Source organism: Rhinolophus sinicus, chromosome 5 (genome assembly GCF_057876585.1).
Source record: "Rhinolophus sinicus isolate RSI-liver-muscle chromosome 5, RSI-T2T, whole genome shotgun sequence".
NCBI lineage: Eukaryota > Metazoa > Chordata > Mammalia > Chiroptera > Rhinolophidae > Rhinolophus > Rhinolophus sinicus.
Window position 1 is genome coordinate 40,539,885 of NC_142505.1, and position 23,058 is coordinate 40,562,942.

The 23,058-nt window shown below is 47.9% G+C and overlaps 1 protein-coding gene across 1 annotated transcript in view; it reads left to right on the forward strand.

Annotated features, from left to right (window-relative positions):
• FGD5 (FYVE, RhoGEF and PH domain containing 5) overlaps positions 1-23,058 on the forward strand; it is a 108,152-nt gene that overhangs the window by 81,734 nt on the left and 3,360 nt on the right. Inside the window, exons 10-19 of the mRNA XM_019746997.3 lie at positions 266-324; positions 5,848-5,919; positions 6,913-6,981; positions 11,441-11,524; positions 13,580-13,659; positions 15,889-15,988; positions 16,361-16,498; positions 16,945-17,074; positions 17,919-18,049; positions 20,492-20,620. Coding sequence (XP_019602556.2) covers positions 266-324; positions 5,848-5,919; positions 6,913-6,981; positions 11,441-11,524; positions 13,580-13,659; positions 15,889-15,988; positions 16,361-16,498; positions 16,945-17,074; positions 17,919-18,049; positions 20,492-20,620 — 992 coding nt within the window. The remainder of the gene's footprint in view (positions 1-265; positions 325-5,847; positions 5,920-6,912; positions 6,982-11,440; positions 11,525-13,579; positions 13,660-15,888; positions 15,989-16,360; positions 16,499-16,944; positions 17,075-17,918; positions 18,050-20,491; positions 20,621-23,058) is intronic.

Consider the following 23,058-nt stretch of genomic DNA (forward strand, 5'->3'; position numbering starts at 1 on the left):
TATTTTAACATGCTCAGTTTAGAACCAGGGAAACTGCGGCACAAAGTGGTCAGATGACTGTCAAGGTCATTTAGGCAGTAGTGGCAAAGCTAGGGTTGGGCCTGATCTACCCCCGGCCATGGGAAAAATTGGTGCCACCCACTTAAAAGGCCCTGCAAGTGCAGTGATGGGGGGGGGGGGGGAGAGGACAAGGAAGAGGCGAGGAGGGGGCAGCCAGATGGCCCTCCCCAGAAGGCCCAGCTCTCTGCTCCGCTTCCCTCTGCAGGTGCGCTGACCCTCATCTCCAAAGTCACAGACCACGCCAACGACAGCATGGAGCAAGGGGTAAGTCCAGCCTCTGGGCCGTTCTCTGGGGTACAGGTCAAGGACCCCCTGTCCCCTGCCCAGGTCTGCCTTGAAGTATAACTTACGGACTATAAATTGCACATGTTTAAAGTGTACAGTTAGATACAATTTGATGTTATATACAATTTGATGTTTGTATGTACCTGAAATCATTTCCACAATCACAATGCAGAACTTGTCCATCACCCCAAAAAGTTTCCTTGTACACCTTTGTAAGCCCCATCCCCCCATTTCCAGGCAACCACTGGTCTGCTTGCTATCACTGTAGATTAGTTTGCATTTTCTAGCATTTTATAAAATGGAATTATTCAGTATGTGCTCTTTTTTTGTCTGCCTTCTTTCACTCCTTTGTCAGATGTGTGATTTACAAATCTTTTCTCCCAGTCGGTGGCATATCTTGTCATTCTCTTAACAGTGTCTGTGGAATTCTTAATTTTGATAAAGCCCACTTTATCAATTTTTTCTTTTATGGATCATGATTTTAATGTTATATCTAAGAAATCTTTGCCTCACTCAAGGTTACAAAGTTTCTCCCCTGTTTTTCCTAGTTTTACGTTTTACATTTAGGTTTCTGAATCCATCTTAAGTTGATATTTATGTGTGGTGTGAGGGTGTATACACGTGGCTTCTAGCTGCCGGTACTAGGCCAATCCTCGTGAAAATCTTTAGGAGAAAAATTCAACGTCTGGTTGCAAGGTCAGACTTTTGAGACTTGAAATCAAATTGGCTGTTGATGGCTCTCTTCTCAGCATAGAAGTAAAATGTCTTCCTCCAGAAGAGAGTGAGGACACATGTGCAAGGCAGGACTGACCATTTTCACCTTTATTTTTTTAAATAAACTTCATTTTTTAAAATAACCTTTTAATGAGGTAAACTATACATAATAAAAAATGTACTATGTTAACCATTTTTAAGCACACAGTTCAGCGGCATTAAGTACATTCACATTATTGTGCAACCATCATTATTACCATCCATCTCCAGAACCTTTTAACTGTCTCCAACTGAAACTCTGTACCCATTAAACACTAATTCTCCATTCTCCCCTCCCTTAGCCCCTGGCAACCACCATTCTACTTTCTGAATAGACTTTATTTTTTAGAGCAATTTTAGATTTACAGGAAAAATTGAGACGGTAATACAGAGAGCTCTTATGTGTCCCACAGACAGTTTCTCTTATTGTTAACATATTAGTATGGTACATTTGTTGCATTAAAGAACCAATATTGATACCATATTATTAACTAAAGACCATAGTTCATTCACAATGTCCTTACTTTTTGCCTAATGTCGTGTTCCAGGTTGCCATCCAGGATATCATATTTCATTTAGTCATCATATCTCCTTAGACTCCGCTTGACTGTGACAGTTTCTCAGACTTATCCTTGTTTTTGATGATCTTGACACTTTTGAGGAATACTAGTCGAGTATATTATAGGATGTCCCTCTATTGGAATTTGTCTGATATTTTTCTCATAATTAGACTAGGTTTGTGATTTGGGGGACGGAGATCATAGAAATAAAGTACCACTTTCATAACATCATATGACGCAACATGATTTATGACTGTTGATGTTGAGTGATCCTCTGGCTGAGTTAGTGTTTACCAGGTTTCTCTACAGTAAAGTTACACACACACACACACACACACACACACACACACACACACCTTGTCCATACTCTTCAGAAGAAAATCACTCTGCACAGCCCACATTTAAGGAATGGGGAGTTACGCTAACTCTTCTTGAAGGCAGAGTATCTACCTAAATTATTTAGAATTCTTCTGCATGGGAGATTTTTCTCTTCTCCCTCATTTCTTATTGTAGTCATTATAAATAAATAAATCATTTATGTCAGTAGGGACTCATAGATATTTACTTTATGCTTTGGGTTATAATCTCCAACTGCTTTATTTATTTTATTTCTCTAATTGTTCCAGTGTTGGCTATTGGGAGCCCTTTCAAATGGTTCTCATATGCCTTTCAGATGACCCCATGCATATAAATCTGAGTGTTTTCATTTGTTTATTTTTTTTCAGTACTTCCTTACTTACGGGCACTACACAATGCTTCAGGCTCATCTAGTATATTTCCTGCCCCAGGCTTAGAATCAGACATTTCTCCAAGGAGCCCTGGTGCCTTGAATTGTTTGCTGGTACTTAGAAAACAAGACCTGGGCACTAGGTGTGCTCATTGCTACTGGGTTACCATTTTGTTTAGTTCATCTTAGCTAACAGAGCAAAGGAGTATATGTGTATATACAGTTGACCCTTTAACAACACGGGAGTTAGGGACTCTCACCTCCGCTGCAATTGAAAATCCATGTATAACTATAGTCATGCCTTCCACATATGCAGATTCCCAGGCTTGGAGTTGACCCTTGAACAACTCGACTTTAAACTGTGTGGATCAATTGAACTGCAGTCAGTTGGAAAAAAAATACCTGTGTAAGGCTGTGGCGTACAGCATAAGGAATAGAGTCAGTGGAACTGGAACAGCTGTACACGATGTCAGAGAGGTAGTAGATTGGGGGCGGGGGGTTATCACTTTGTGAGGGGTATAAATGTCTATTACATTGTTTTGTACACCTGAAACTAATGAAAAAAATAAAAAATAAAAAATGAAGGGAAAAAAAACCTGTACATAAGGACCCATGCAATTCAGACTTGTGTTGTTCAAAGGTCAACCCATGTATGTATGTATGTATGTATGTATGTATGTATGTATGTGTATATATATATATATGTACACACACACACATACACACACTATTTTCTATACATAACCATCTGTATATATATTAAGCTAAATGAGAGTTCTTACTGATGCCTCCAACTCTAATTTTTACCACGTGGATCATTCTAGCCTCCTCCCCTTGCTTTTCATAAATTTCCACTCCAACAGTGAGAAACCTGGCTCCCACCATCCATTATCCACTTACTTAATAGGCCAATTTACCTTAATTCTTGAAAGATATTTTTCCTGGGTATAGAAATCTGGGTTGACCAATTTTTTCTTTCAGTACCTTAAAGATGCCACTCTATTGTCTTAAAGCCTACATAGTTTCTGATAATAAATATGCCGTAAAGATTACATTTATCTTTCTTATGTAATGTCTCTTTTTTTCTGGCTGTCTTCAAGGTCTTCTGTTTACAATTGACTTTTAGATTATGAGGTGTGGTTTTAGGAGCTTGGGTTGTGATTGTCAAGCTTTCTGGATCTGTGGTTTGTTGTCAATTCATTAATTTGAGACAGTTCTCTTGGATGATCTGTTCTTTCCCCCCACCCCTGCATTCTTTTTTTCTCTTTGTGTTTCAGTTTGGTTAATCTCTACTTATCTGTCTCCAAGTTCACTGATTCTTTCCTCAGCTATGTTCAGTTTGCTGCTAAGCCTGTCAAAGGAATTCTTCGTTTATTATATCATGGTTTTTGTTTTTAACATTTCCATTTGCTCTTGTACCATTTCCATCTCCGCTGAAGTTCTCCATCTGTTCACATACACTGCCCACCTTTTCCACTAGCTCCTTCAACAAATTAATCATAGTTACTCTGAAGTCCCTGTCTGATGGTTCCAACCTCTGTGTCACCTCCCATTCTGGTTTTGTTAAATGTTTTATTTCTTGAAAATGAGCTGGGGTTCTTCTTAGGTTTTTTTTTTTGTGTTTCTCATAATTTTTGATTGAATACCAGACATTTATGTGAAGAAAAACTATGGAGACTGAGGAGACTAGTCTCTATCCCCAGAAGTGGGTGTGCCTCTTTTTCTTGTCATGCTGTTCACGTGGGGGTAGGCGTTGGGTCAATCCAGTTAGTAGTTGAACTGGGTTTGCGTTTTGTTGTTGCCATTGTCACCTTCAGAGCCCCACAGACTTCATTCTCCTCAAGAAGAGGACTGTTGTTACTTGGTGCGGTTTGTGGGGCCTGATGTGCCCCAGAGTTATTATAGTCCTGCTCCATCCTCAGGTTTTAGCAGTCCTTGCACCACAGAAGGGGTCTCTCTCGTGCTTTTGCCCCTCTCAGAGGTAGACTGCTATGTCCTATCACCCAGTGCGAGGCTCATAAGTCTTGGCTTGGCAGGCGAGCCTCAGACTTAAGCAGGGCCTACGAGCCCAGTTCTCTCAGCATCGCTGCTCTTCTTCCTGCATGGCAGCCAAACTCTGCCTTGTATCTCTGGTGGGTCTTGGACAGGTTCCTACTTTGTATCGGTGCACAGTCCTGGGCCCAAGGGGTTACGCCCCCCTTTCCTTGGGGCAGACAGCATTTGCTCCACCACCAAGGACAGGGGTTCTTTCTGGCCCCTGCCCTGCCCTAGTCTTCCTTGTGAGCGCCTGGTGGGAGCATCTGGTGGAAGCTTCTAGAAAAGAGCTTGCAAGTGACTGTAGATATTCCTTGTGCCTGGGACTCCCTGATATTCTAAACTGACCCACCATCTCACATCTGCCCTTTAAGAATCCATTAACCTTTTAGCTGCTTTCTTCTTACCCTCCTTTATGCTGACCACCACTTCCTCTTGTGTGTCACCAAAGGCATAACCATTCCTATGTCTCCTGGTTCTGCTGAGGGGCTTGTCAGTCTTGGGATTTCATTCAGTTGGTTGCCTTGTGACCTCTACTCTCCAGTAGGCTTAAGAAGGGTTATGATTTTGTAGATTATCTGGCTTTGTCTGCCTGGTATGGTGGGGGCATTGTTCTCTGGCAGCTTTCTGTACCATAAATGGAAATGAAACAACTGTTATACATTTCTAATGTGTAGGATTTTATGCCCAAAACTATGGACAGTGTAAAGATCTTTTCAAGGTGATTTCTCTACACACAATTTTCATCTCATTAGTTGACTTGAGAACCTGACCCAGTGTAAGATTCAAGGGGCACCTGCCCCATGGGTTAGGTGCTTGTTATTGCTAGTATTACGGGGTGCTGTGCAGAGGGGAGGGAGGCGTGTCACTTTACATGTTGTGGGTAACCCAGAGGGGAACCCACAAGGAGTTCTCGGGCACACTTACTTTTCTTCAAGGAGCACAGACCCATTTTTCGCCCCAAGTGGTGCATTTTCTTGGTTACTGTCCCTCAGAGGCCATACCCTAGGCAGTAAGCCCAGAGAGACATCCAGCCTTGGGCATCTGTCATCTCTGGGTTACTAAAGTCTGGGTTCTCCAGGCCTTATGGGGAACATGAGCTTAGAGTAGGAGCAGTGGCCCAGAGACAAACGGGTATCAGACAGCACAGCAAGGCCGAGACTAGCTTTGTGGCACACAGAAAGATGGCAGCATCAGACCCCATGCCCAGAAGGACTAGCCTGATTACGGGCAGTCCTCATCCTTGGCACCCAGTAGACCTGGGCGCAGGTCCCAACCCTGCCCCTGACGGGAGGTTGCACTTTGGGCAACGTCCTTCTGGGATCCATTTCTTTCTCTGAAGCAGAAGCAATGCCACCCCTTCGAGAGGAGATAAGACCCCTTGAAGGGGCCCTGACCATCTCCTCATCGCTCTGCTCCCACCCACAGGAAAACCTGCAGAAGCTGGTCCACATCGAGCACAGTGTCCGGGGCCAAGGGGATCTCCTCCAGCCAGGAAGGGTGAGTGCCACCGCCACGGTGGGCAGGGGCAGAGGGCGTCCTGGCAACAGGCTGGCGAGGCTCTGATAAGCCCCATTGTTTAGCTGGGCTGGCCCCAGACAGGCCTGGCTGCAGGTGCTGTTTACCCGAGGAGGAGAGAGGGCAGGGCCAGGCTCATGGGGCCCGTGGGCTGCCTCCTCTGGGGTTTTCCACTCTCAGCGCCTTTAAAGAAACAGTGCCATTTGGGTTCAGTGTTCCCTGTGGTTCTCTTCACCTCTGAGAAGAAGAGACACCAGGTATTTTTAGTTTTGTCCAGCATTGCTGGGAAATCAGGAAAACCATCTCTCAAGAGCCCCAACAAAGCATCTTAAAAATAACATTTTCCAAGAGACAAATTTGCCCACTTTTAAGGCTCCCAATGGAAAACATAAAACTCAGCTCAAAAATAGTAAAAAAAACGTGTCCATTACCTGATACCGTCCATGAAGGACAAAGAAATGAGAGATTGTGCTCAGGAGATTTTACTCAGAATTAGCAGGGATCTCACTGGTCTGAGAGTCTGTAAACTCACACTTAGTGTTTTGGCCTGAGTCATCAGTTCAGTAAATATTTATTAAGCATCTATTTGTATTCTCCAGAATATAAGGGGGATGTAACGACAGTTCGCACGTCTTCAGCTGTTGTAGCAAACCTTCAGAGGCTCTGTTCTGAATGGACTCTCGTGGCAGCAAATCGGGGAGAGAGTCATTGTTTGGACACTCTGTGGCCAGAACAGTGTCTGGGGCTTCGCATAATTCAAAGTGGAACACTCCTGAACAGCTGAGCTGCCTAGCTCCAGAACTGCTGTCACATACAGAGCATTGCTCTTAAGCTGGGAATTCCCCCAGGAGCTGCTTTCTGGTCCACTGGGAAGCATCATAATTGAAGTTTCTCAAGGGCCTCCCCCCACCCACCCTCCTCTAGGGGAGTAGGAAGCATCAGCCTGACCACCAAGGTCTGCTTCTCTCCCCACAGGAGTTTCTGAAGGAAGGGACACTGATGAAAGTAACAGGGAAAAACAGACGCCCACGGCACCTCTTCCTGGTAAGTGTCAGGCCCCCAAACTAAGCCCCGGGACTGTTAAGTTCTGTGAAATTTTCTAGCACCAGCATTCAAGGACAACCAGAAGGGAAGGGGTGAGACTAGAACAGAGCCGAATCTGTAGGTTGATCATTCTGTATAGCTGAGCTTTCTGGGAAGCTGAGAGCTTAATCCTTGGAAACCACAGCCCAGCCCTCATTTATTATTTCAATGATTTTGAATGGAATGATGCCAAAATTTAATTACCTGTGTCCACATCTTAAACATCCTAAAACCAGGAATAACTTTTTCAACCGCCTTATCTAACACATGAGAAAACAGATCCAGAAGGAAGAGCTGACTTGGCCAGATCTCCCAGAAGGTTGGTGGCAGAGGCCTGGAGGGAACTAGAGCTGTGTCTCCCCCATGCCCCCGAGTCCAGCACTTCCTGTGTACAAGACAGAATGTAATGCAGCATTTTTGATGGTTCACAGTCATAGCTGGAATACCAGGGGATGTCCAGCCTGTGTGGTAGTAACATCCGCCTCAGTCGCCACTGAACGACAAGCAGCTCTTTGCCCCAGTCCTACAATCCTCAAGGTGTTTTGCCTTTAAGTTCTTAAGTCTGTTGGATGTAACTTTTTTCTCTGTTCCTTCACTTTTAGCTGTTATTTCTTGTTACTCTCAGTCATGGCTGGCTCTAACAGCCTCCTTACACTTTGTTAGAATTGCGTGCAAAGTAATAGTAAATGGGCTCTGAGTAAGTGTCTAAGAAAACTCTCTATTTCAGACATTTACTGAGCACCTCCTATGTGGTGGGTACTGGAAACCAAGAGATAAAAGTCACATGGTCTACCTTCAGCACATGTTGTAAATATCGAGTTATGAGAATGACATGGATAGAGTCTCATGGGCCATGGAAGCAAAGAGGAGGATCCAAGAGTCAGCCAGGGAATAAAAAGAAGATGGACAACAGCAGCGGCAGCAGCTGGCATTTATTGAATGTTGCTGCACGCTGTGCTAAGTGTTTTATGTCTTTCCTGGAGAAAACAATACCCAAGTTAAGCCTGGAAGGAGGGTTAGGAGTTTGTTAGGTATGGGAAGGAAAGGTGTTTCAGAATTGGGAATAGCATAAGCAGAGGAGAGAGGTGTGAGAAGTGTGGTATGTTTGGAGGACCTCTGAGTCCCGAGCAATATTTGCCTGGAGAGGAGCCCTTCCACTCATGAGCGGGGTCTATGCCAGGTCTCAAACAGACCCTGCCCATAGAGGGAGAAATTTGGCTACAGACAAGAGATGAGATCCCTGGGGGATCTTTGAAAGGGATTTGAGAGCTAAGCAGTGGAGCGTTCATATTTAAGTTCTCAAAAGGATCTGATAATCGCCACAGATGCTTGAGTCCCTTTCTCTAGGTAGTTTTTTTTTTAACCTCTGCTTACATACCTGTAGTGACGGGGTGCTCACTGCTTGCTGTGACATTCATTCGTTCTGCAGCTTCTTACCAGTCTCTTTCTGGGTCCCCCCAAGACCTTTTCTTTTCCAGGACAAAAAAGGGAGGCGTCCAGGATGGTGATGAGAAGCACAGGCTTTGGAGTCAGACAGACTGGTTTCACCTCCCAGATCTGACACTTACTGGCTGTGAGAGCCTGTGTCCTTCTCTTGACAACAGGGGAAATAGTCCCTCCTGTACATGAGAGGAGTGTGTGAAGCACACAGGAGTGTGTGCAGCTAAAGCAGAGGGAGCTCCATCTTGGTTCCCCATCTGGCCTCCTCCTCTGGCCGTGTCCCTCTCATAGGGACCTTGAATGCCAAGCACAGTTGCAGAGTCATGATTTTCCCCAGTCCGTCCTCCTCCCTCGCTCCTTCCCCCACGCTCCCTCCAGCATCGAATTGGCCCTTCATCTGGCCCTTCTCACTCACAATGAACAGCCCGGGTCTCTGCTTTGCTGTCCTTATTAGTCCACTAGCCACCCAGGGTCTGAAGCGAGGTTCCCTTCTCTCAGTCAGCACAGCACCCTCCCCTGAGCAGGTGTGATCATCTCCACCGGAGGGGTAGAGGGCAGGAGGACGCACAGACAGGTTCTTGAGCACCACAGGAAACACACTGAAGGAAGAAATTTTATTCCTCCTAAGGTGCCAGTTTCGTAAAATAAGCTCAACTGCAGAATAAACTCAGGGCATCTGCCCACCAGCACAAGGGTTTCGGTGATGCTGTGGAGAGGTTCCCACCTGGGCCTCCACATGCCCGCTGCCCCGCGCAGTGCATGGGGCTGCCCTCTGGAGCCTCACCCTTGTAAGTAGTTCCCCCTTACTTCATCAAGAATTTCTCTTCTTTCCTCCAAATCGGGGCTGTAAAACACACAGCTTTGGAGAGGAAAGGAGAACCATGGGCAATTAGGAGGCAGCACGGTCCTGAACCCATCATAAAACCTCAGGGTGCTAATGGCAGTTGCCATGGCAGCAGGTGCTCAAGCAGCAGCCACAAAAAGGCTGGGACTGCTCTGGTGAGTGACACCGGTGGATTCCTCCTGAGCGAGGCTCTGTGCTGGGGTTTGGTCACTGTCCCCAGATGGGGCTGGGGCTGTGTGGCCATGCCCCAACACACCACACCCGAACACACTAGAGGCATACTCATGTACGTACCACCCTGTCTCTGCGACTGTGAGCTCTGTGATCTCGGGCAGCTTATGGAGCCAACCTGTGCCTCAGTTTTCCCCTCTGTGAAATGGGGCTGATAATGATAGTGCCTGCCTGGTGGGATTGTTGGAGGCATAATTGAGATCATTCCTGTCAGGTGCTTAGCCCATACCTGGCACAGAATGACTGTCCAAAGCAGGGTAGCTCTTGTCATTCATTATAAGAAGAGCAGAGCTGGGGGGCCTTTGAAGGCTCCCCTCATCCAGGGGTCAGCCTGCCCCCTGTTTTTGTTAATGAAGGTCAGTTGGAACACAGCCTCACGCATTAATTTATGGATCATCTGTGGCTGCTTTGGGGCAGCAGCGGCTGAGTTGAATGGTTGTGACAGAGACCGTCTGGCCTATAAGGACTTAAATACGTACTGTCTAGCCCTTTACAAAAACATTGGCTGGCCCTGGTCTACACCACCTCCAGTTAGACACAGTGAGGCCCAGAGGCAGAAAGGGTTTCCCTAAGGTCACACAGCAGCTCAGTGTCCCAGCCAGATCCCCCACACGGCACTAGCTGGGATGTCGGGAACCCAAGAAGAGCTGGTAGTGGGAAAATGCATGCGTTCTGTTCCCTCAGCAGACTGTCTACGGGAGAGGAAAGGTTAACGCTGAGCTCTCACCCTGTTTCGGACCCTTACATACCATGTCCAGTTGAGTCCTCCCAGCACCCTTAGTTTTTGTTGGCTCCCATGCAGAGGGCTCACTCGGGGTCATTCTCTCTCAGCTTCCGTAATGAGGTAGGGGCAGAGATGGCCCTAATTTCACAGGTGAAGAAGCTGAGGTTCAGAGAGGGAAACAGCTTGTCCATAGTCACCCAGCATCTACAGAACAGGGTCAGGACTGACAGCCTACGGGCCACCCAGAGTGTGAGGTCATCTTTTCAAACTGTAAATCTTTTAGCCAAACAGAAACCCTCTCTTCTAAGTGACTTTCATCACATTTCTTCCTGTCTACCCTCATGGGGGTGGGGGTGGGGGGCCTTAGTTGTTCATTCAACAGATACTGAGCACCTACTCATATGTCACTGGAGGTACAGCAGTAGGCAGGACCCACCAGCTCCTTATCCTCAAGGACCTTCCTCCTTCCTGCACTTCTTTCCTTATAGAGGCTTCATTTATATAGAGTAAGATGCCTCAATCTGCAGTGTGCATGTCAGTGTGTATTGGCAAATCCACATCATCATGTAAACACCACCTGGATCAAGATATAGAATGTTTCCAGCCACCCCCCACCCCCCGCCGAAAGTTCTCTCCTGTGCCCCTTAGCAGTCACTTTCCCCCACCCCCACCCTAGGGCACCATTGGCCTGATCTCTGTCACTACAGATTAGTTTTGCCTGTTCTGGAACTTCATATAAATATTACCAAGCAGCGTGTACGCCTCTGTGTCTGGCTTCTTTCACTCAGCATGTGTTGCGATTCATCCATGGTGTCACGTGTACCGTTGGTTCATTCCTTTTGATTGCTGTGTGGTGTCCCACAGTATCGAGGCTCCACAGTTTGTTGATCCATTCACCTGTTGATAGATGTTTGGGTTGTTGCCACTCTTTGGCTATTACAAGTAATGCCTCTGTGCACACCTCTGTACTTGACTTTATGTGGGCACCTGCATGTATTTCTTTTGAGTATTTACCTGGGAGTGGAATTGTGGGGAAGGGCCTCACGTTTTAGCCCAGGGCGGTTGTGCTCTCTTGCGGGCATCACTGGGGAATGCAGGATGTGCTCAGTGATCCTCCAGGACAGAAGGCCGCACAGCCTTCTGGGGCCAAGACACATCTGATGGGGTTTCCTTCTCCCTAGATGAGCGATGTGCTCCTGTACACGTATCCCCAGAAGGATGGAAAGTACCGGCTGAAGAACACATTGGCAGTGGCCAGCATGAAGGTAAATGCCTAGTGCTAGGCAACCTGGGGTGGGCAGGGGGAGACCCAAGGTGAGGAGGGCTCCCAGACCAGCTGGGAAGAGGGAGCCCTGAGGAAAGTGTTACGTTACACTGTGGGTTACACCAGGATTATGCTATAGGTAGTGAAGGAGGGCTTCCTGAAGGAGGGGCATTGAGTCCCTTGGGTGGATAATATGTGGACAGATGGGGGAGGGAGAAGAAGGGTGTCCTAGGAGGAGGAAAATTCATAAGCAAAGGCTTGGGGGTAGGAAATAAGTGGGTGTTTGGTACATTTTTTAATTGTGGTAAAATACACACAAAACTTACCATTTTCACCATTTTTAAGTATACAATTCAGTAGCATGAAAGTACATTCACATTTTAGTGTAACCATCACCACCAACCATTTCCAGAACTTTTTCATCTTCCCAAACTGAAACTCCATACCCATCAAACACTAATTCCCATTGCCTCTCCCACAGCCCTTAACAACCATTATTCTATTTTCTGTCTCTGTGATTTTTCATATATTAAAATTTGTTATTATGTAAGTTTCAGGTATACAACTTTATAGTTTGATATCCGTATATCACCATGCAGTTGACCCCCTTCACTCCTTTCGTTTTCTCCTCAAGCCTCTTCCCCTCTGGTACCACCAATCTGTCCTCTGTATCTATGAATTTCTTTTTGTTTTATTTGTTTGTTTTTAGATTCCACATATAGTGAAGTCACAGGTTATTTGTCTTTCTCCTTCTGACTTCACTTAGCATTATGCTGTCAAGGTCCATCCATGTTGTCACAAATGGCAAGATTTCATGCTTTCTGTGGTTGAGTAGTATTCCATTGTGCATATGTACCACACTGTCCATTCATCCCCTGATGGACACTTAGGTTGTTTCCATATCTTGACTATTGTAAATAATGCTGCAGTGAACATAGGAGTGCAGGTATCTTTTTGAGTTACTATTTTCATATTGTTGGATAAATATCCAGAAGTGAAATTGCTGGGTCCTATCGTAGTTCCATTCTTAATTTTTTGAGGAATCTCCATACTGTTTTCCATAGTGGCTGCATCAATTTATAATCCCACCAGCAGTGTATGAGGATTCTTTGGGCACCTCATAATAAATAAAGTCATGTAGTATTTGTCTTTTTGCCACTGGCTACTTCGCTTAGCATAATGTCCTCAAGATTCATCCCTGCTGAAGCATGTGTCAGAGTTCCCTTCCTTTTTATGGCTGAATAATATTTCATTGTATGTATAGACCACATTTTGTTTGTCCATTCATCCAGGGATGGACACTTGGGTTGCTTCCACCTCTTGGCTGTGGAGAATAATGCTGATAGGAACTTGGGGGTATAAGTATCTGTTCAAGTGGCAAATATTTCTTAAACAAATGTAAGAGAGATGCCAGAGCAGCTGGACGGTCTCGTGGGTGAGGGCACAGAGACAAGAAGGAAGGGGGGCTGGTCATGTGCGGCCCACTCAGTGTAACTTCATCCCGAATAACAGGGATGGCTGGGAGCTGACGGGCATTTTTGGGCTTAACTCTTAAGAGCAGGCATTTGTAGGAAGTTAGTTCTGGCACAGTGTGGTGAGGGGGCCAGAGTGGGGAACACTGAGGTAGGAAGAGAACCATAAGAGGCACTGGGGGTCTCTCTGCTTCTGGAGGCGCTTTTACATGAGTAAAGGGATGAAGGAAGCACCTTTCTCAGTGGGGAGGTTGGTTCTCTTTTCCTCCAAAGGTTCTACTGAGGAGCCAGTTGGGCAAGGGAGTGGGAGAGACTGGTCACTGAGCAGGCACTCGTGCAGCAGGACTCTACTCCTGGAGGCTGGCTCCTGAGGTGGAAGCTCCACAACCGCCCTGGGCTTGGGTGGTGGTCAAGGACCATGGAGTCAGAGTTGGAGTGGGCAGCCAGGCCCCCAACACACGTGCGCGCGCCTGCCATGTCTCTAAGCATCTGAGGGGGCTCAGAGAGGGGCAGGACCAGAAGAAGAATCTAGCCTATGGTTGCCCTTCCCCGCCCCCACCCTGAGGGCTGCTGTTGGTTTCCAGGTCAGTCGCCCAGTGATGGAGAAAGTGCCCTACGCTCTGAAGATCGAGACTCCTGAGTCCTGCCTGACTCTGTCTGCAAGGTATGGGGAGGTGGGAAGAGGGCGGGCCTAGGGGACAAAGGGACAGAGTTTACAGGTGGGAAAGTTTAGAATAACAAGTGCTGGGTGTGTCTTTGTTTTTATTTTGGTATTCTTCAGATCAAAGAATTTTTTTTTTCTTTTCAGTTTTTCTTAACCATTTTTGGATCACACACCACTTTGGGAATCTGATAAAACTAAGGCTTCTCTCCCCTGAAAAAAAATGTGCATGCACATAAAATTTGACAAAGAACTTCAGGGGCTTTCTAGAGCCTGTTTTTTAAATGTAACAATAACAATATCTCATGATTGTAAAACTCAATGGATTATTGGGTCTTTACAGCAACACAAAAAGTTAAGACAAGTAAAAAATGCATTGTACACCTTCGTTCTTAGTGTCGGCTTTTAGGCTTTTGTGTCTGGAGAGTAACATGACGAGTGAGCATTCATCATCCAGCTTTTCCCTGGTTTGGAGTGTGGCCTTTCCATCCGTGTTTTCTGCAGGCCCTCAGGCTGCCCAGGGGTCCGTCCTCACTGGCTTTAGTCAGTGAAAGCTCTCCTCCCCACACCCCACACCCCACACCCCGCCTTCTTTCAGGGCACGGCCAGCTTGAGCCCAGAAACCAGGGAGGTGTGGCTGCTGCCAGGGCTGCACTGGGCGTGGTGGGGTTGGGACAAGGTTCCCAAGGTTTGGGCATCTTCCCTTGGGGAGCACGTAACCCTGGGGTGGCAGCGGTGCCCTGTGTGTGGGGTGGAGGTCCTGGGTGTGCCATGGGATGTGCACGCAGACTCACGTGCTATCTTGTAGATGCTGTGGGTCCTTAAGCATTTTCAGCCCCTCAGTGCCAGGTCCTGTGCTGCAGACACTAACGACTTGAGCCTGGGTGTGCTGGACGGGAGCTCCCGTTCTGGGTAGGAGAGTGGTGAGCTGGTGACAAGCAGAACATAACTGCTGCTGCAAGAATTAGTCGTGGTGATGAGAAGAGTAATGAGCGCTGGGCTCCTGCGGGGTCTCAGGCCCCTCCTCTCTCCCTCATCACCACCCTTGGAGCTGGGCCTTGCAGCTCCTCCCATGCTTGGGGAGCTGAGGCCTAGAGAGGGGTCCCACAGCCATGTGAGGCAGAACTGGGGTTCAAACACAGGACTGTGTGACCCAGAGTGCCCATCCACTCCTATATACTGATTGAGGGGTAGAAGAAGCCTTGAAAATTCCAAGGAGTGACCACCTCATCTGGGGGAGTGAGGTGATGCCTGACTGGGGTTCCGTGGCCTCTCCTCCCCATATCTCTAGGTAAAATCAGGGACCTGAGGAGACCCAGGGTATGGTTTCTGCTTGCCATGAGGTCAGGATGGTGACAGGCCAGGCTCAGCCCTTCAGGTGGGGCTGCCCATCTCTTTTAGGCAGAGGCACTGCCCTTTGGCCAGTGGCCTAAAGGAGCTACTGTCACTGACAAGCTGGTCATCTTCCTGCTAACCCAGATGCTTCACACTGAAGCTTCCAGGGGACAGCAGGACCCATATATCTTTTAGGGACAAGGCATGTGGCTGGCCGCCACTTTTTCTCCCTCCCAGGCCAAACTGGTCCCTTTTCTGGCTGAGGCTGCACACTTAGTGCAGGGTGAGAGCGACACCTAGTGGGGCCTGTGAGAATTTCCACCCTGCTGTCACTCCGGAGCAGCTCACAGTCCAGTGTGGCTGTCACCACACAGGAAACCTGCCAGGCACAGAGCTGGAATGTGGGAAGGCAGCTTGTTGGATGAGTTTGTGTCTGGACAGTTCTGTGGGAAAGTGTGGAGGAAGTTGGAGAGCCTGGGACCTTGGCCTTTGCCAAGTTCTGTCTACCCCTCTTCCTTTGCCCCCGCTCACCTGTCCCTCCTAAAGCACGGGCCCCTCAGAGCCTCCCGAGCACCCCTTGCTTTGCCATTGACAAAGTCTGTCTAACTCCCACCTGTTACTTCATCCCCATAAAAGCCCTGGGATCTAAAGGAAGAGTGTCGGCATTCCCATGTTGCAGGTGAAGAAGCGGCCTGGGGAGGTCAGCGTTCCCTGGCTGCCCTGCTAGCAGGTGGAGGAGCTGAGGTGCAGGCCTGTGCCTGTCTGGCAGGAAGCCAGTGGTGCTGGTTGGGTTTCAGACATCAGGAGGCTCAGGCGTGGGGAAAGGAGCGGGGCCGCAGGGCCTCGGTCCCCTGGGTCCCCTCGTGCACCCTCGCTCACTGCAGCTCACACCCACAGCTCCTGTGCAGAGCGGGATGAGTGGCACGGCTGCCTGAGCAGAGCCCTCCCCGAGGACTACAAGGCGCAGGCCCTGGCTGCCTTCCACCACAGCGTGGAGGTGAGTGGGGGCCCGGGACCCCCTGACCCCCGCTGCACAGCCCTGGGTTGCCCTGGGCAGGCACACGCCGAGGAGGACTTGCAGCTCCTTCCCTCAGGGCACTGGTTCCTCCTCGTCCTCCTCCCACAAGGTCTCACCAGCTCGGGAGCGGGCACTGCGCAGCCCCAGCCTGGAGCACAGCGGCTCCAGGTGGCTCTGCTTCTAACCCAAGACGCGCTTCCTGGAGGATGCAGGGAGGAGAGGGCAGCGGGCGGGTCGTAGAATTAGGACCCCCCTACCCCGCCCCACATACATATACACCCCATACAGGAACGGGTGCTCCCATCCTGCAGGTGTCCTGACCGCACTGCTCACCCCATTCCTTTGCTCTAGATGCGGGAGAGGCTGGGGGTCAGCCTGGGGGAGAGGCCCCCCACGCTGGTGCCTGTCACACACGTTATGATGTGCATGAACTGTGGCTGCGACTTCTCCCTCACCCTGAGGCGTCACCACTGCCACGCCTGCGGCAAGGTGAGTCTCCCTGTCTGGGGGGTGGCTGCATGGGGGCGGTACGGGTGGGGATTCGGGGGCGTCCAGCAGCTACTGCGTGCCAGCCGAGGGAGGTGTGTTCACACCAACCCTGCGAGGTAGGAATTGTTTGTTCCCACTTTACTGATGTCCTCACACCAGTGCCACATCCCACGCCCCTTCCATGGCACTACCGCACTCTCAGAAGGAAATCGTTAGATACATGCTTATTGTCCTTGGAGAGAGTATCGTGTCATGGTTAAGGGCTCATCAGAAAAATGGGTCACACTTGCACACAAGCTACGCAGCTGTGCTGGAAAAGCAGGGGGACCTAGCACAGTCCCTGGAGGAGGTGCGGGGCAGGTGGCAGAGGAGAGAGGATACTGACCTTCTGCACGCACTGAGCTGGTGAGAACCACTCTGACGTGTGTCCCCAACCGGGCCTGCAGATTGTGTGCCGGAACTGTTCGAGAAACAAGTACCCTCTGAAGTACCTCAAGGACCGGATGGCCAAGGTCTGCGATGGCTGCTACGGGGAGCTAAAGAAGAGGGGCGGCGACGTCCCGGGCCTAATGAGAGGTAACCTGGGGACCACCCTCACCTTTCTTCCTGGTGGCCCACAGGGCTTCTCACTGCCCCACGGTTGGGGCCTGAAACCATTTTCCCAGAAAGGCTCAGAACAAAAGCAGCCTTCAAGGAAGAGCCAGGGGTTCAATTCACACATGGGGCACCATTTCCCAAAATGTTGGTTCCTTGGAAAATCGATAGGTACTCCCAGATGAAGGGTTCTGTGGGCAGCCCAGTTTGGGAAACACTGGGCCTGTGCCATTGGTGATGGGGACGGTAAACAGGGTGAACACATTTACTTCGCCGTGGAAGCTCTCTTTTCTTTTCGAGAATGTTCCGTAGGCCTGTGTTCTGTGGGCCCTTTTTGAGATAAGAATTGTGAGATGGGTAGCAGAGGAGTTGGGGTCAGGGGAGGGCTAAGAGCTCTCTGATAAAGCTGCCTGAGGAAGTGGAGCTGGCTTTAGAGAGACTGTGCTCAGGGGACAACCTTTGCCCAAGCAGAGCTGGGCCAGAGGGAGAGCAAGTGTATCCTGGGCCTTAAACCAAAGAGTTCTCCTCCATGAGGCCACCGAGGCCATCAGAGAGGACAGCCCAGCCCCAGCCTTCTGGGGCACTGGAGAGAAGCGATGGCCGGCACCGAGGAAAAGCCTTCCTTCCTGGCCTTCAGGCCTTTCTGTCCACAGAAGGGACTATGCCCATTTTTCTGGGCACACTTAACCCCCATGGTGAGTGAGGCCAGTTGCCATCTCAGGAAGGCCTGGGAGCTCTTATTTACAGGAATCGGTGTTCCAAGCAAGATGTGTGACTGTCCATGCGGACACTCAGCCCCTTCCCCTGTGACTTGTCTTGGTTACAGAGCGGCCCGTGAGCATGAGCTTTCCCCTGTCCTCCCCCCGCTTCTCGAGCAGTGCCTTCTCATCCGTCTTCCACAGCATCAACCCCTCGACCTTCAAGAAGCAGAAGAAAGTCCCTTCAGCCCTGACCGAGGTAAGGCAGGTAGGACTGCCTGCATGGGAGGCAGGGGATTTGGAAGGTTCATGGTCCTGCTCCAGACTGACCAGGCTCTTTGGGACAAAGAGGACCCCTCATGGGAGATATTTTTGCTATGACGACAGACTCACCACTAACAAGGGCAGTGCCTGTGTCCAGGTCCTGTCCTGTGTCCAAGAAGATGCCAGTTTGGTGGCAGAAGGCAGGACCTGACAATTGTAGATGGTGTTAGGCAACGTCCCTCCCATCCTTCTCTCTGCCTCTCCCGTCTCTTTCTTTTTTCTGCTTTCTTTCTCTCCTGCCCCATAGCCTAGACTTAGTGCCCAAGGGGACTGCATAGGTCACTGGGGCTCTTCTGACTGAAGTAGCTACAGTCTTGGCTTGGCTCTCCCAGGGCAGGCCCACTGAGCCGTACATCCTGTCACCCTGGGGGTCCCAAATGGGCTCAGGTGGGAGCCTGCTGGAGGCCTGGCACTCTTTGTGGGAAACCTCAGAATTGGCTAAACTCAATTCCATCCTGCAAATAGATTTATACGTCTAAATTCTAATCACAGCCATAAACAAATGTGTGCCATGAATATACAAGCTGTCAAAGGAAGTGTGATCAGCTGTTTCTGAGTTTTTTCATTAATATTCATTATCAAGTAGCAGGAGGGAAGGATTTTAAAAAGTGTTAGGAGATGAAAATTTTTAATGGGTATAGTTCTATGCATTAACTTAATTCCTTTTGCATATTAAAGATCTTGGGAATAACACATACATGATAAAAAAGTGTTTTTCAAAAAAGCACAAAAGAATATATGATGAAAAATGAGTTTCTCTCCCTCCCCAGACTTCAGTCCCACCCACCCCAAAGGTATCACCATCAAGTTTCTTATGGATCCTTCCAGAAATTTTAATGCATGTACATAATAAAGATGTACATTCATAGATTCTTTTTTTTTTTACCCAAAAGATAACATATTATACTGAATCTCCTATATATTTTCCCACTTAATTTCTCTTAGATATTCACATTTGTTCATACACATAAATGTCATGTTTTGCACAAATCTAGAAAAACTCACCCTCTCACTCTCGCTGTGCTGGTTGTCTATATGCGTTGGGCTCATAGAACCTGAGTGTTCCATGGAGGCAGAGTTTGAGGACCACTCTTCTTACCCTTCTAGGCTGCTCTGATTCTGGGGCCTGTGGATCTCCCCCAGCCATCCCTTTGGTAACTTTTGCCCCAAGTGACAACCTTTCTTTATCTAAAAAGACTGCACCCAGTGGGATCTGCAGTAGCCCCCAGAGAAATGTGTCCCCAAGTCTCCTGCCGTCCTCTCTCCTTCTCTCTGCTCCTCCTCAGCAGTAAGACCTGCTCCCCATGAGAAAGTCTGCAGAAATGCTCTCCCCCAAGTATCTGTCAGAAAGGCAGTTTGCAGAATTGGTTTCCCCTGCCATGTTCTTTTATCGGTGCTGCCTTCCTCACTCTGTGAGATGTTCCAGCAGGGCGAGTCCCGGACCTCTGGGGGAGGTTCCTCTCCTGGTGCTTCTCAAAATAGCCCGAGCTGGTCCTGGTTTCCTTTCCCTACATGGAAGTTTGTCGATGTCTGGAGTATTTGCTGAAAGATGCGAGTTCTTACCTCTCTTCAACTAAGCAGGGATTTGACCTTGGGTAGATCCCTCCATTCCTCTGGACCTCAATTTCCCCATCTGTAAAATGAGAAAGTCAGATGAAATAATTTCTGAACTTGGCCTTCTTGCTCTAGTAGTAATATTAATATTTATGGAGCACTTACTATGGGGTCAGGCGCTATACTTGTCTTATGTCATGTAATTCCAATTTAACTAGTAAGGAAACAGACTTAGTGGAGATAAGGAAATTGCACATTACCTGTCTATAAACCGGTAGTGCCTGTATTGGAATCCTAGATTGGTACTGCTCCAAGCCTGTGTGCTTAAGCCCCACATAAAGCCTGTCTGACGGACGATTACTACCAATAAGAGGGTTTCACACATCTCAGTAGGCAGGAGATCATAAAACCTTTAGGTAAACAGTACAAAGAGGATCCCTCCTTAAATGCAAGAAATCAATAAGCTGAAACGTGTAAGAATCAATTTTAGAAGGAAAAACCGTTCCCCCAGGTGTCAGCAGTTTCATAATTTGGGGGTGTGGGGTTTAGGAAGAGGGACTGGGAATCTGAAACGCCACTAGGGGGCAGCACTCCTATAGGCAGTTTTTGTCTCTTGTGCCTCCTGGGTCCATTCAGAAAATCCCGAGTCTCAAACCAGTACACTTTAGCTGCCTTTCAGGTGCCAGATAGGTCCTGAGATTTCATCCAGGTCTCAGATTTCAAAGCAATGTAGACACTCTGCCAACTGTTTTGCCTGGCATTTTGTCTGTTTGAACTGTGCCCACCACCTGGTGCCCTGACCACTCTGCCCTCCTTTTGCCAGGTGGCCGCCTCCGGAGAGGGCTCCGCCATCAGTGGCTATCTCAGCCGGTGTAAGAAAGGCAAGAGGCACTGGAAGAAGCTCTGGTTTGTCATCAAAGGCAAAGTGCTCTACACCTACATGGCCAGTGAGGTAGTGGTGGTTCACGCTTTCTCTCCTCCCTCCCTGCAGGCCTGCAGGTTAAGCTCAAGCCTTGGTGTCCGTGTGGGCTATGCACCAGCCCTTGTCACCTCAGGACAGTGAAAGCCTGGCTGCTGGGTCCAGTTCTCACGTCAGGCAAGAGCGTTGCTGTGGATACACAGCCATGTATCAGTCCCAAATCTAAGGAATTTACCGTTTCTGTGTGGAGATAAGGTGGTACAGCATGCTGACCTGTGCACTAAAGTGTGTGAATGTCACAGGTCCAGCATGCAGTACAAGCCAGGCTCTCTCTCCATAAGAGAAAGCTGCTTCCTGCTCTCTACTTCAGTTCTGGGACAAAATTCAGCAGCTTGAAGGCAGCTACCAGCGTTTTTTATCTGTGCATTTCTTTATCAGGGAACTACTGTGGTAACTCTTCTGTTAAATAAAACTTAATTTATATTTTTATAGAACATCTTACATTTACATCTTCTAAAATATAGGAGAGAGGGCTTTGGAGAGGAAGCCTGCTTCCGGAGTCGACAGGTGTGGGCTGTGCTTGTACAGCAGGTGGCTCCTGACACAGGATAAACCTGTGGGACAATGTGAAAGATTTCCATGGCCAGGTCCCACCATCTGGTGGCTTCCGCGCGCTAAGCCTGCTTTGAAAATGGGACTTCAGTGCATTCTGCACAGCTGCAGAGGGTGGGTGCTTCACCCCATGAGGATGTACACAGAGCGCAGGGCCCCAGCCTTCTCCCCTGACCACAGATGCTGGCGAGTGTGCAGAAGCCACTTCTTTCTCCAGGACATACAGCTGCCCTAACAAAGGACCTGCAGTTGTGACAGCTGCAGTCAGCCCTGTCTTCACAGGTCCTAGAGGCCAGCAGGGACACAGACAGAGGGGACCCACTGTGGGTCTGAGTGACTCAGGCGCTGTGTGAGCTGTGCGCTCCCCGAGGGGGCTCTTCACTCACATGTACACAGAAGGGACTTTCTACACTGAGGAGAATTTTGGTCTTTACAGAACAAATTGAAATGTGACATACGGTCCTTCTACAGCCCAGAGCTGCATCTTCCTGAGCAGGTAGTCCACAGGTCACTTGCCGGTGTCCTCTGAAAATGGGGTTCTGAGGGAACCCTGAATAGGCACTGAGTGGGACTTCCTGTCATACTTCTCAGGATCTGTCATATATGAGGCATGTCGTGGATCTCTAAGACGTGGAGATTTCCCAAACCAGCCTGACCACAGGCCCTTCTTCATGGAGCATCACATAGAACTCTTTTTGCACAGGACACACTTTTGGAAGAAATGCTGGCTTAGATGAACAAAAGCTAGTGATAAATAACCACCAAAGAGAAGTGAATGTGCTCGCTTCGGCAGCACGTATACAAAGAGAAGTGAATTCTGTCTGAGAACAGAAAGCCCAAAGTCTCTAGGCTCTGAGCAACAGTTGTCAGGAAAGTGACGACATAGGTTGATTTTTAGAAGATGAATTTAAGTATGCTTCCAAAATAGTTTTTACCAGAGAGGAACTTGTACAATTTCTCAATAAGCATATTTCAGGGATGGGACCAAGCTTTAAATTCCATCAAAGAAAAAACGTTTGATAAAGTGGATAGTCAGTTGGCACTGTCTATACTACTGCCGTGAACATGTCACATTCCCTGAGGTGACCCAAAGTTGATGCAACTTGCTATTCAGTAACAGTCCCGGGAGAAAGTGACTGTCAGAAATACGAAGGAATCTCTTTAATTTTTTCCAATGTTTTATTATTATAAAAAAATTTTGAACATTAAATGTTGAATTTTCAGCCATCAACTAGATTATACAATTAACATTTTACTATACTTCCTTGATCAAGTATATATTTATTCATCCCTCTATCCATCTTACTTTTTGATGCTTTTCAAAGTATACTGCCCTCTAAGGATTCAATATTTGTGTAACTTTTTTCCTTTTGAAGAGCAATTTACGTATAATGAAGTGCACAAATAGTGTCTTAAATGTACTACTTGATGAGTTTCATCGTGCATACACCTGTAAATTCCCACCTCACCCCTGTCCCAGAGGCAATACACTGTTCTGATTTTTTCCTACCGTAGATTAGTTTTGCTTCTTTTAGATCTCTATATAAATGGAATCATGTGTGACTTCCTCCATTCAGTATGATGTTTTTGAGAATCAGTCACATTGCATATAGCAATAGGTCATTCTTTTTTATAGCTGAGTAGTAGTCCATTTTGTGAATATACCAGTTTGTTTATCCATTCACTAGTTGAAGGATATTTGGGTTGTTTCCAGTTTGGGGTAATTATCAATAAACCCACTTTAAACTTTTGCATACAGGTTTTTGTATGAAAATAGATTTTTATTTCATCTTGGCTAAATACCTAGGGTTGGACTTTCTGGATCATAGAAAGTTGTATGTTGGGTTTATAAGAAATTA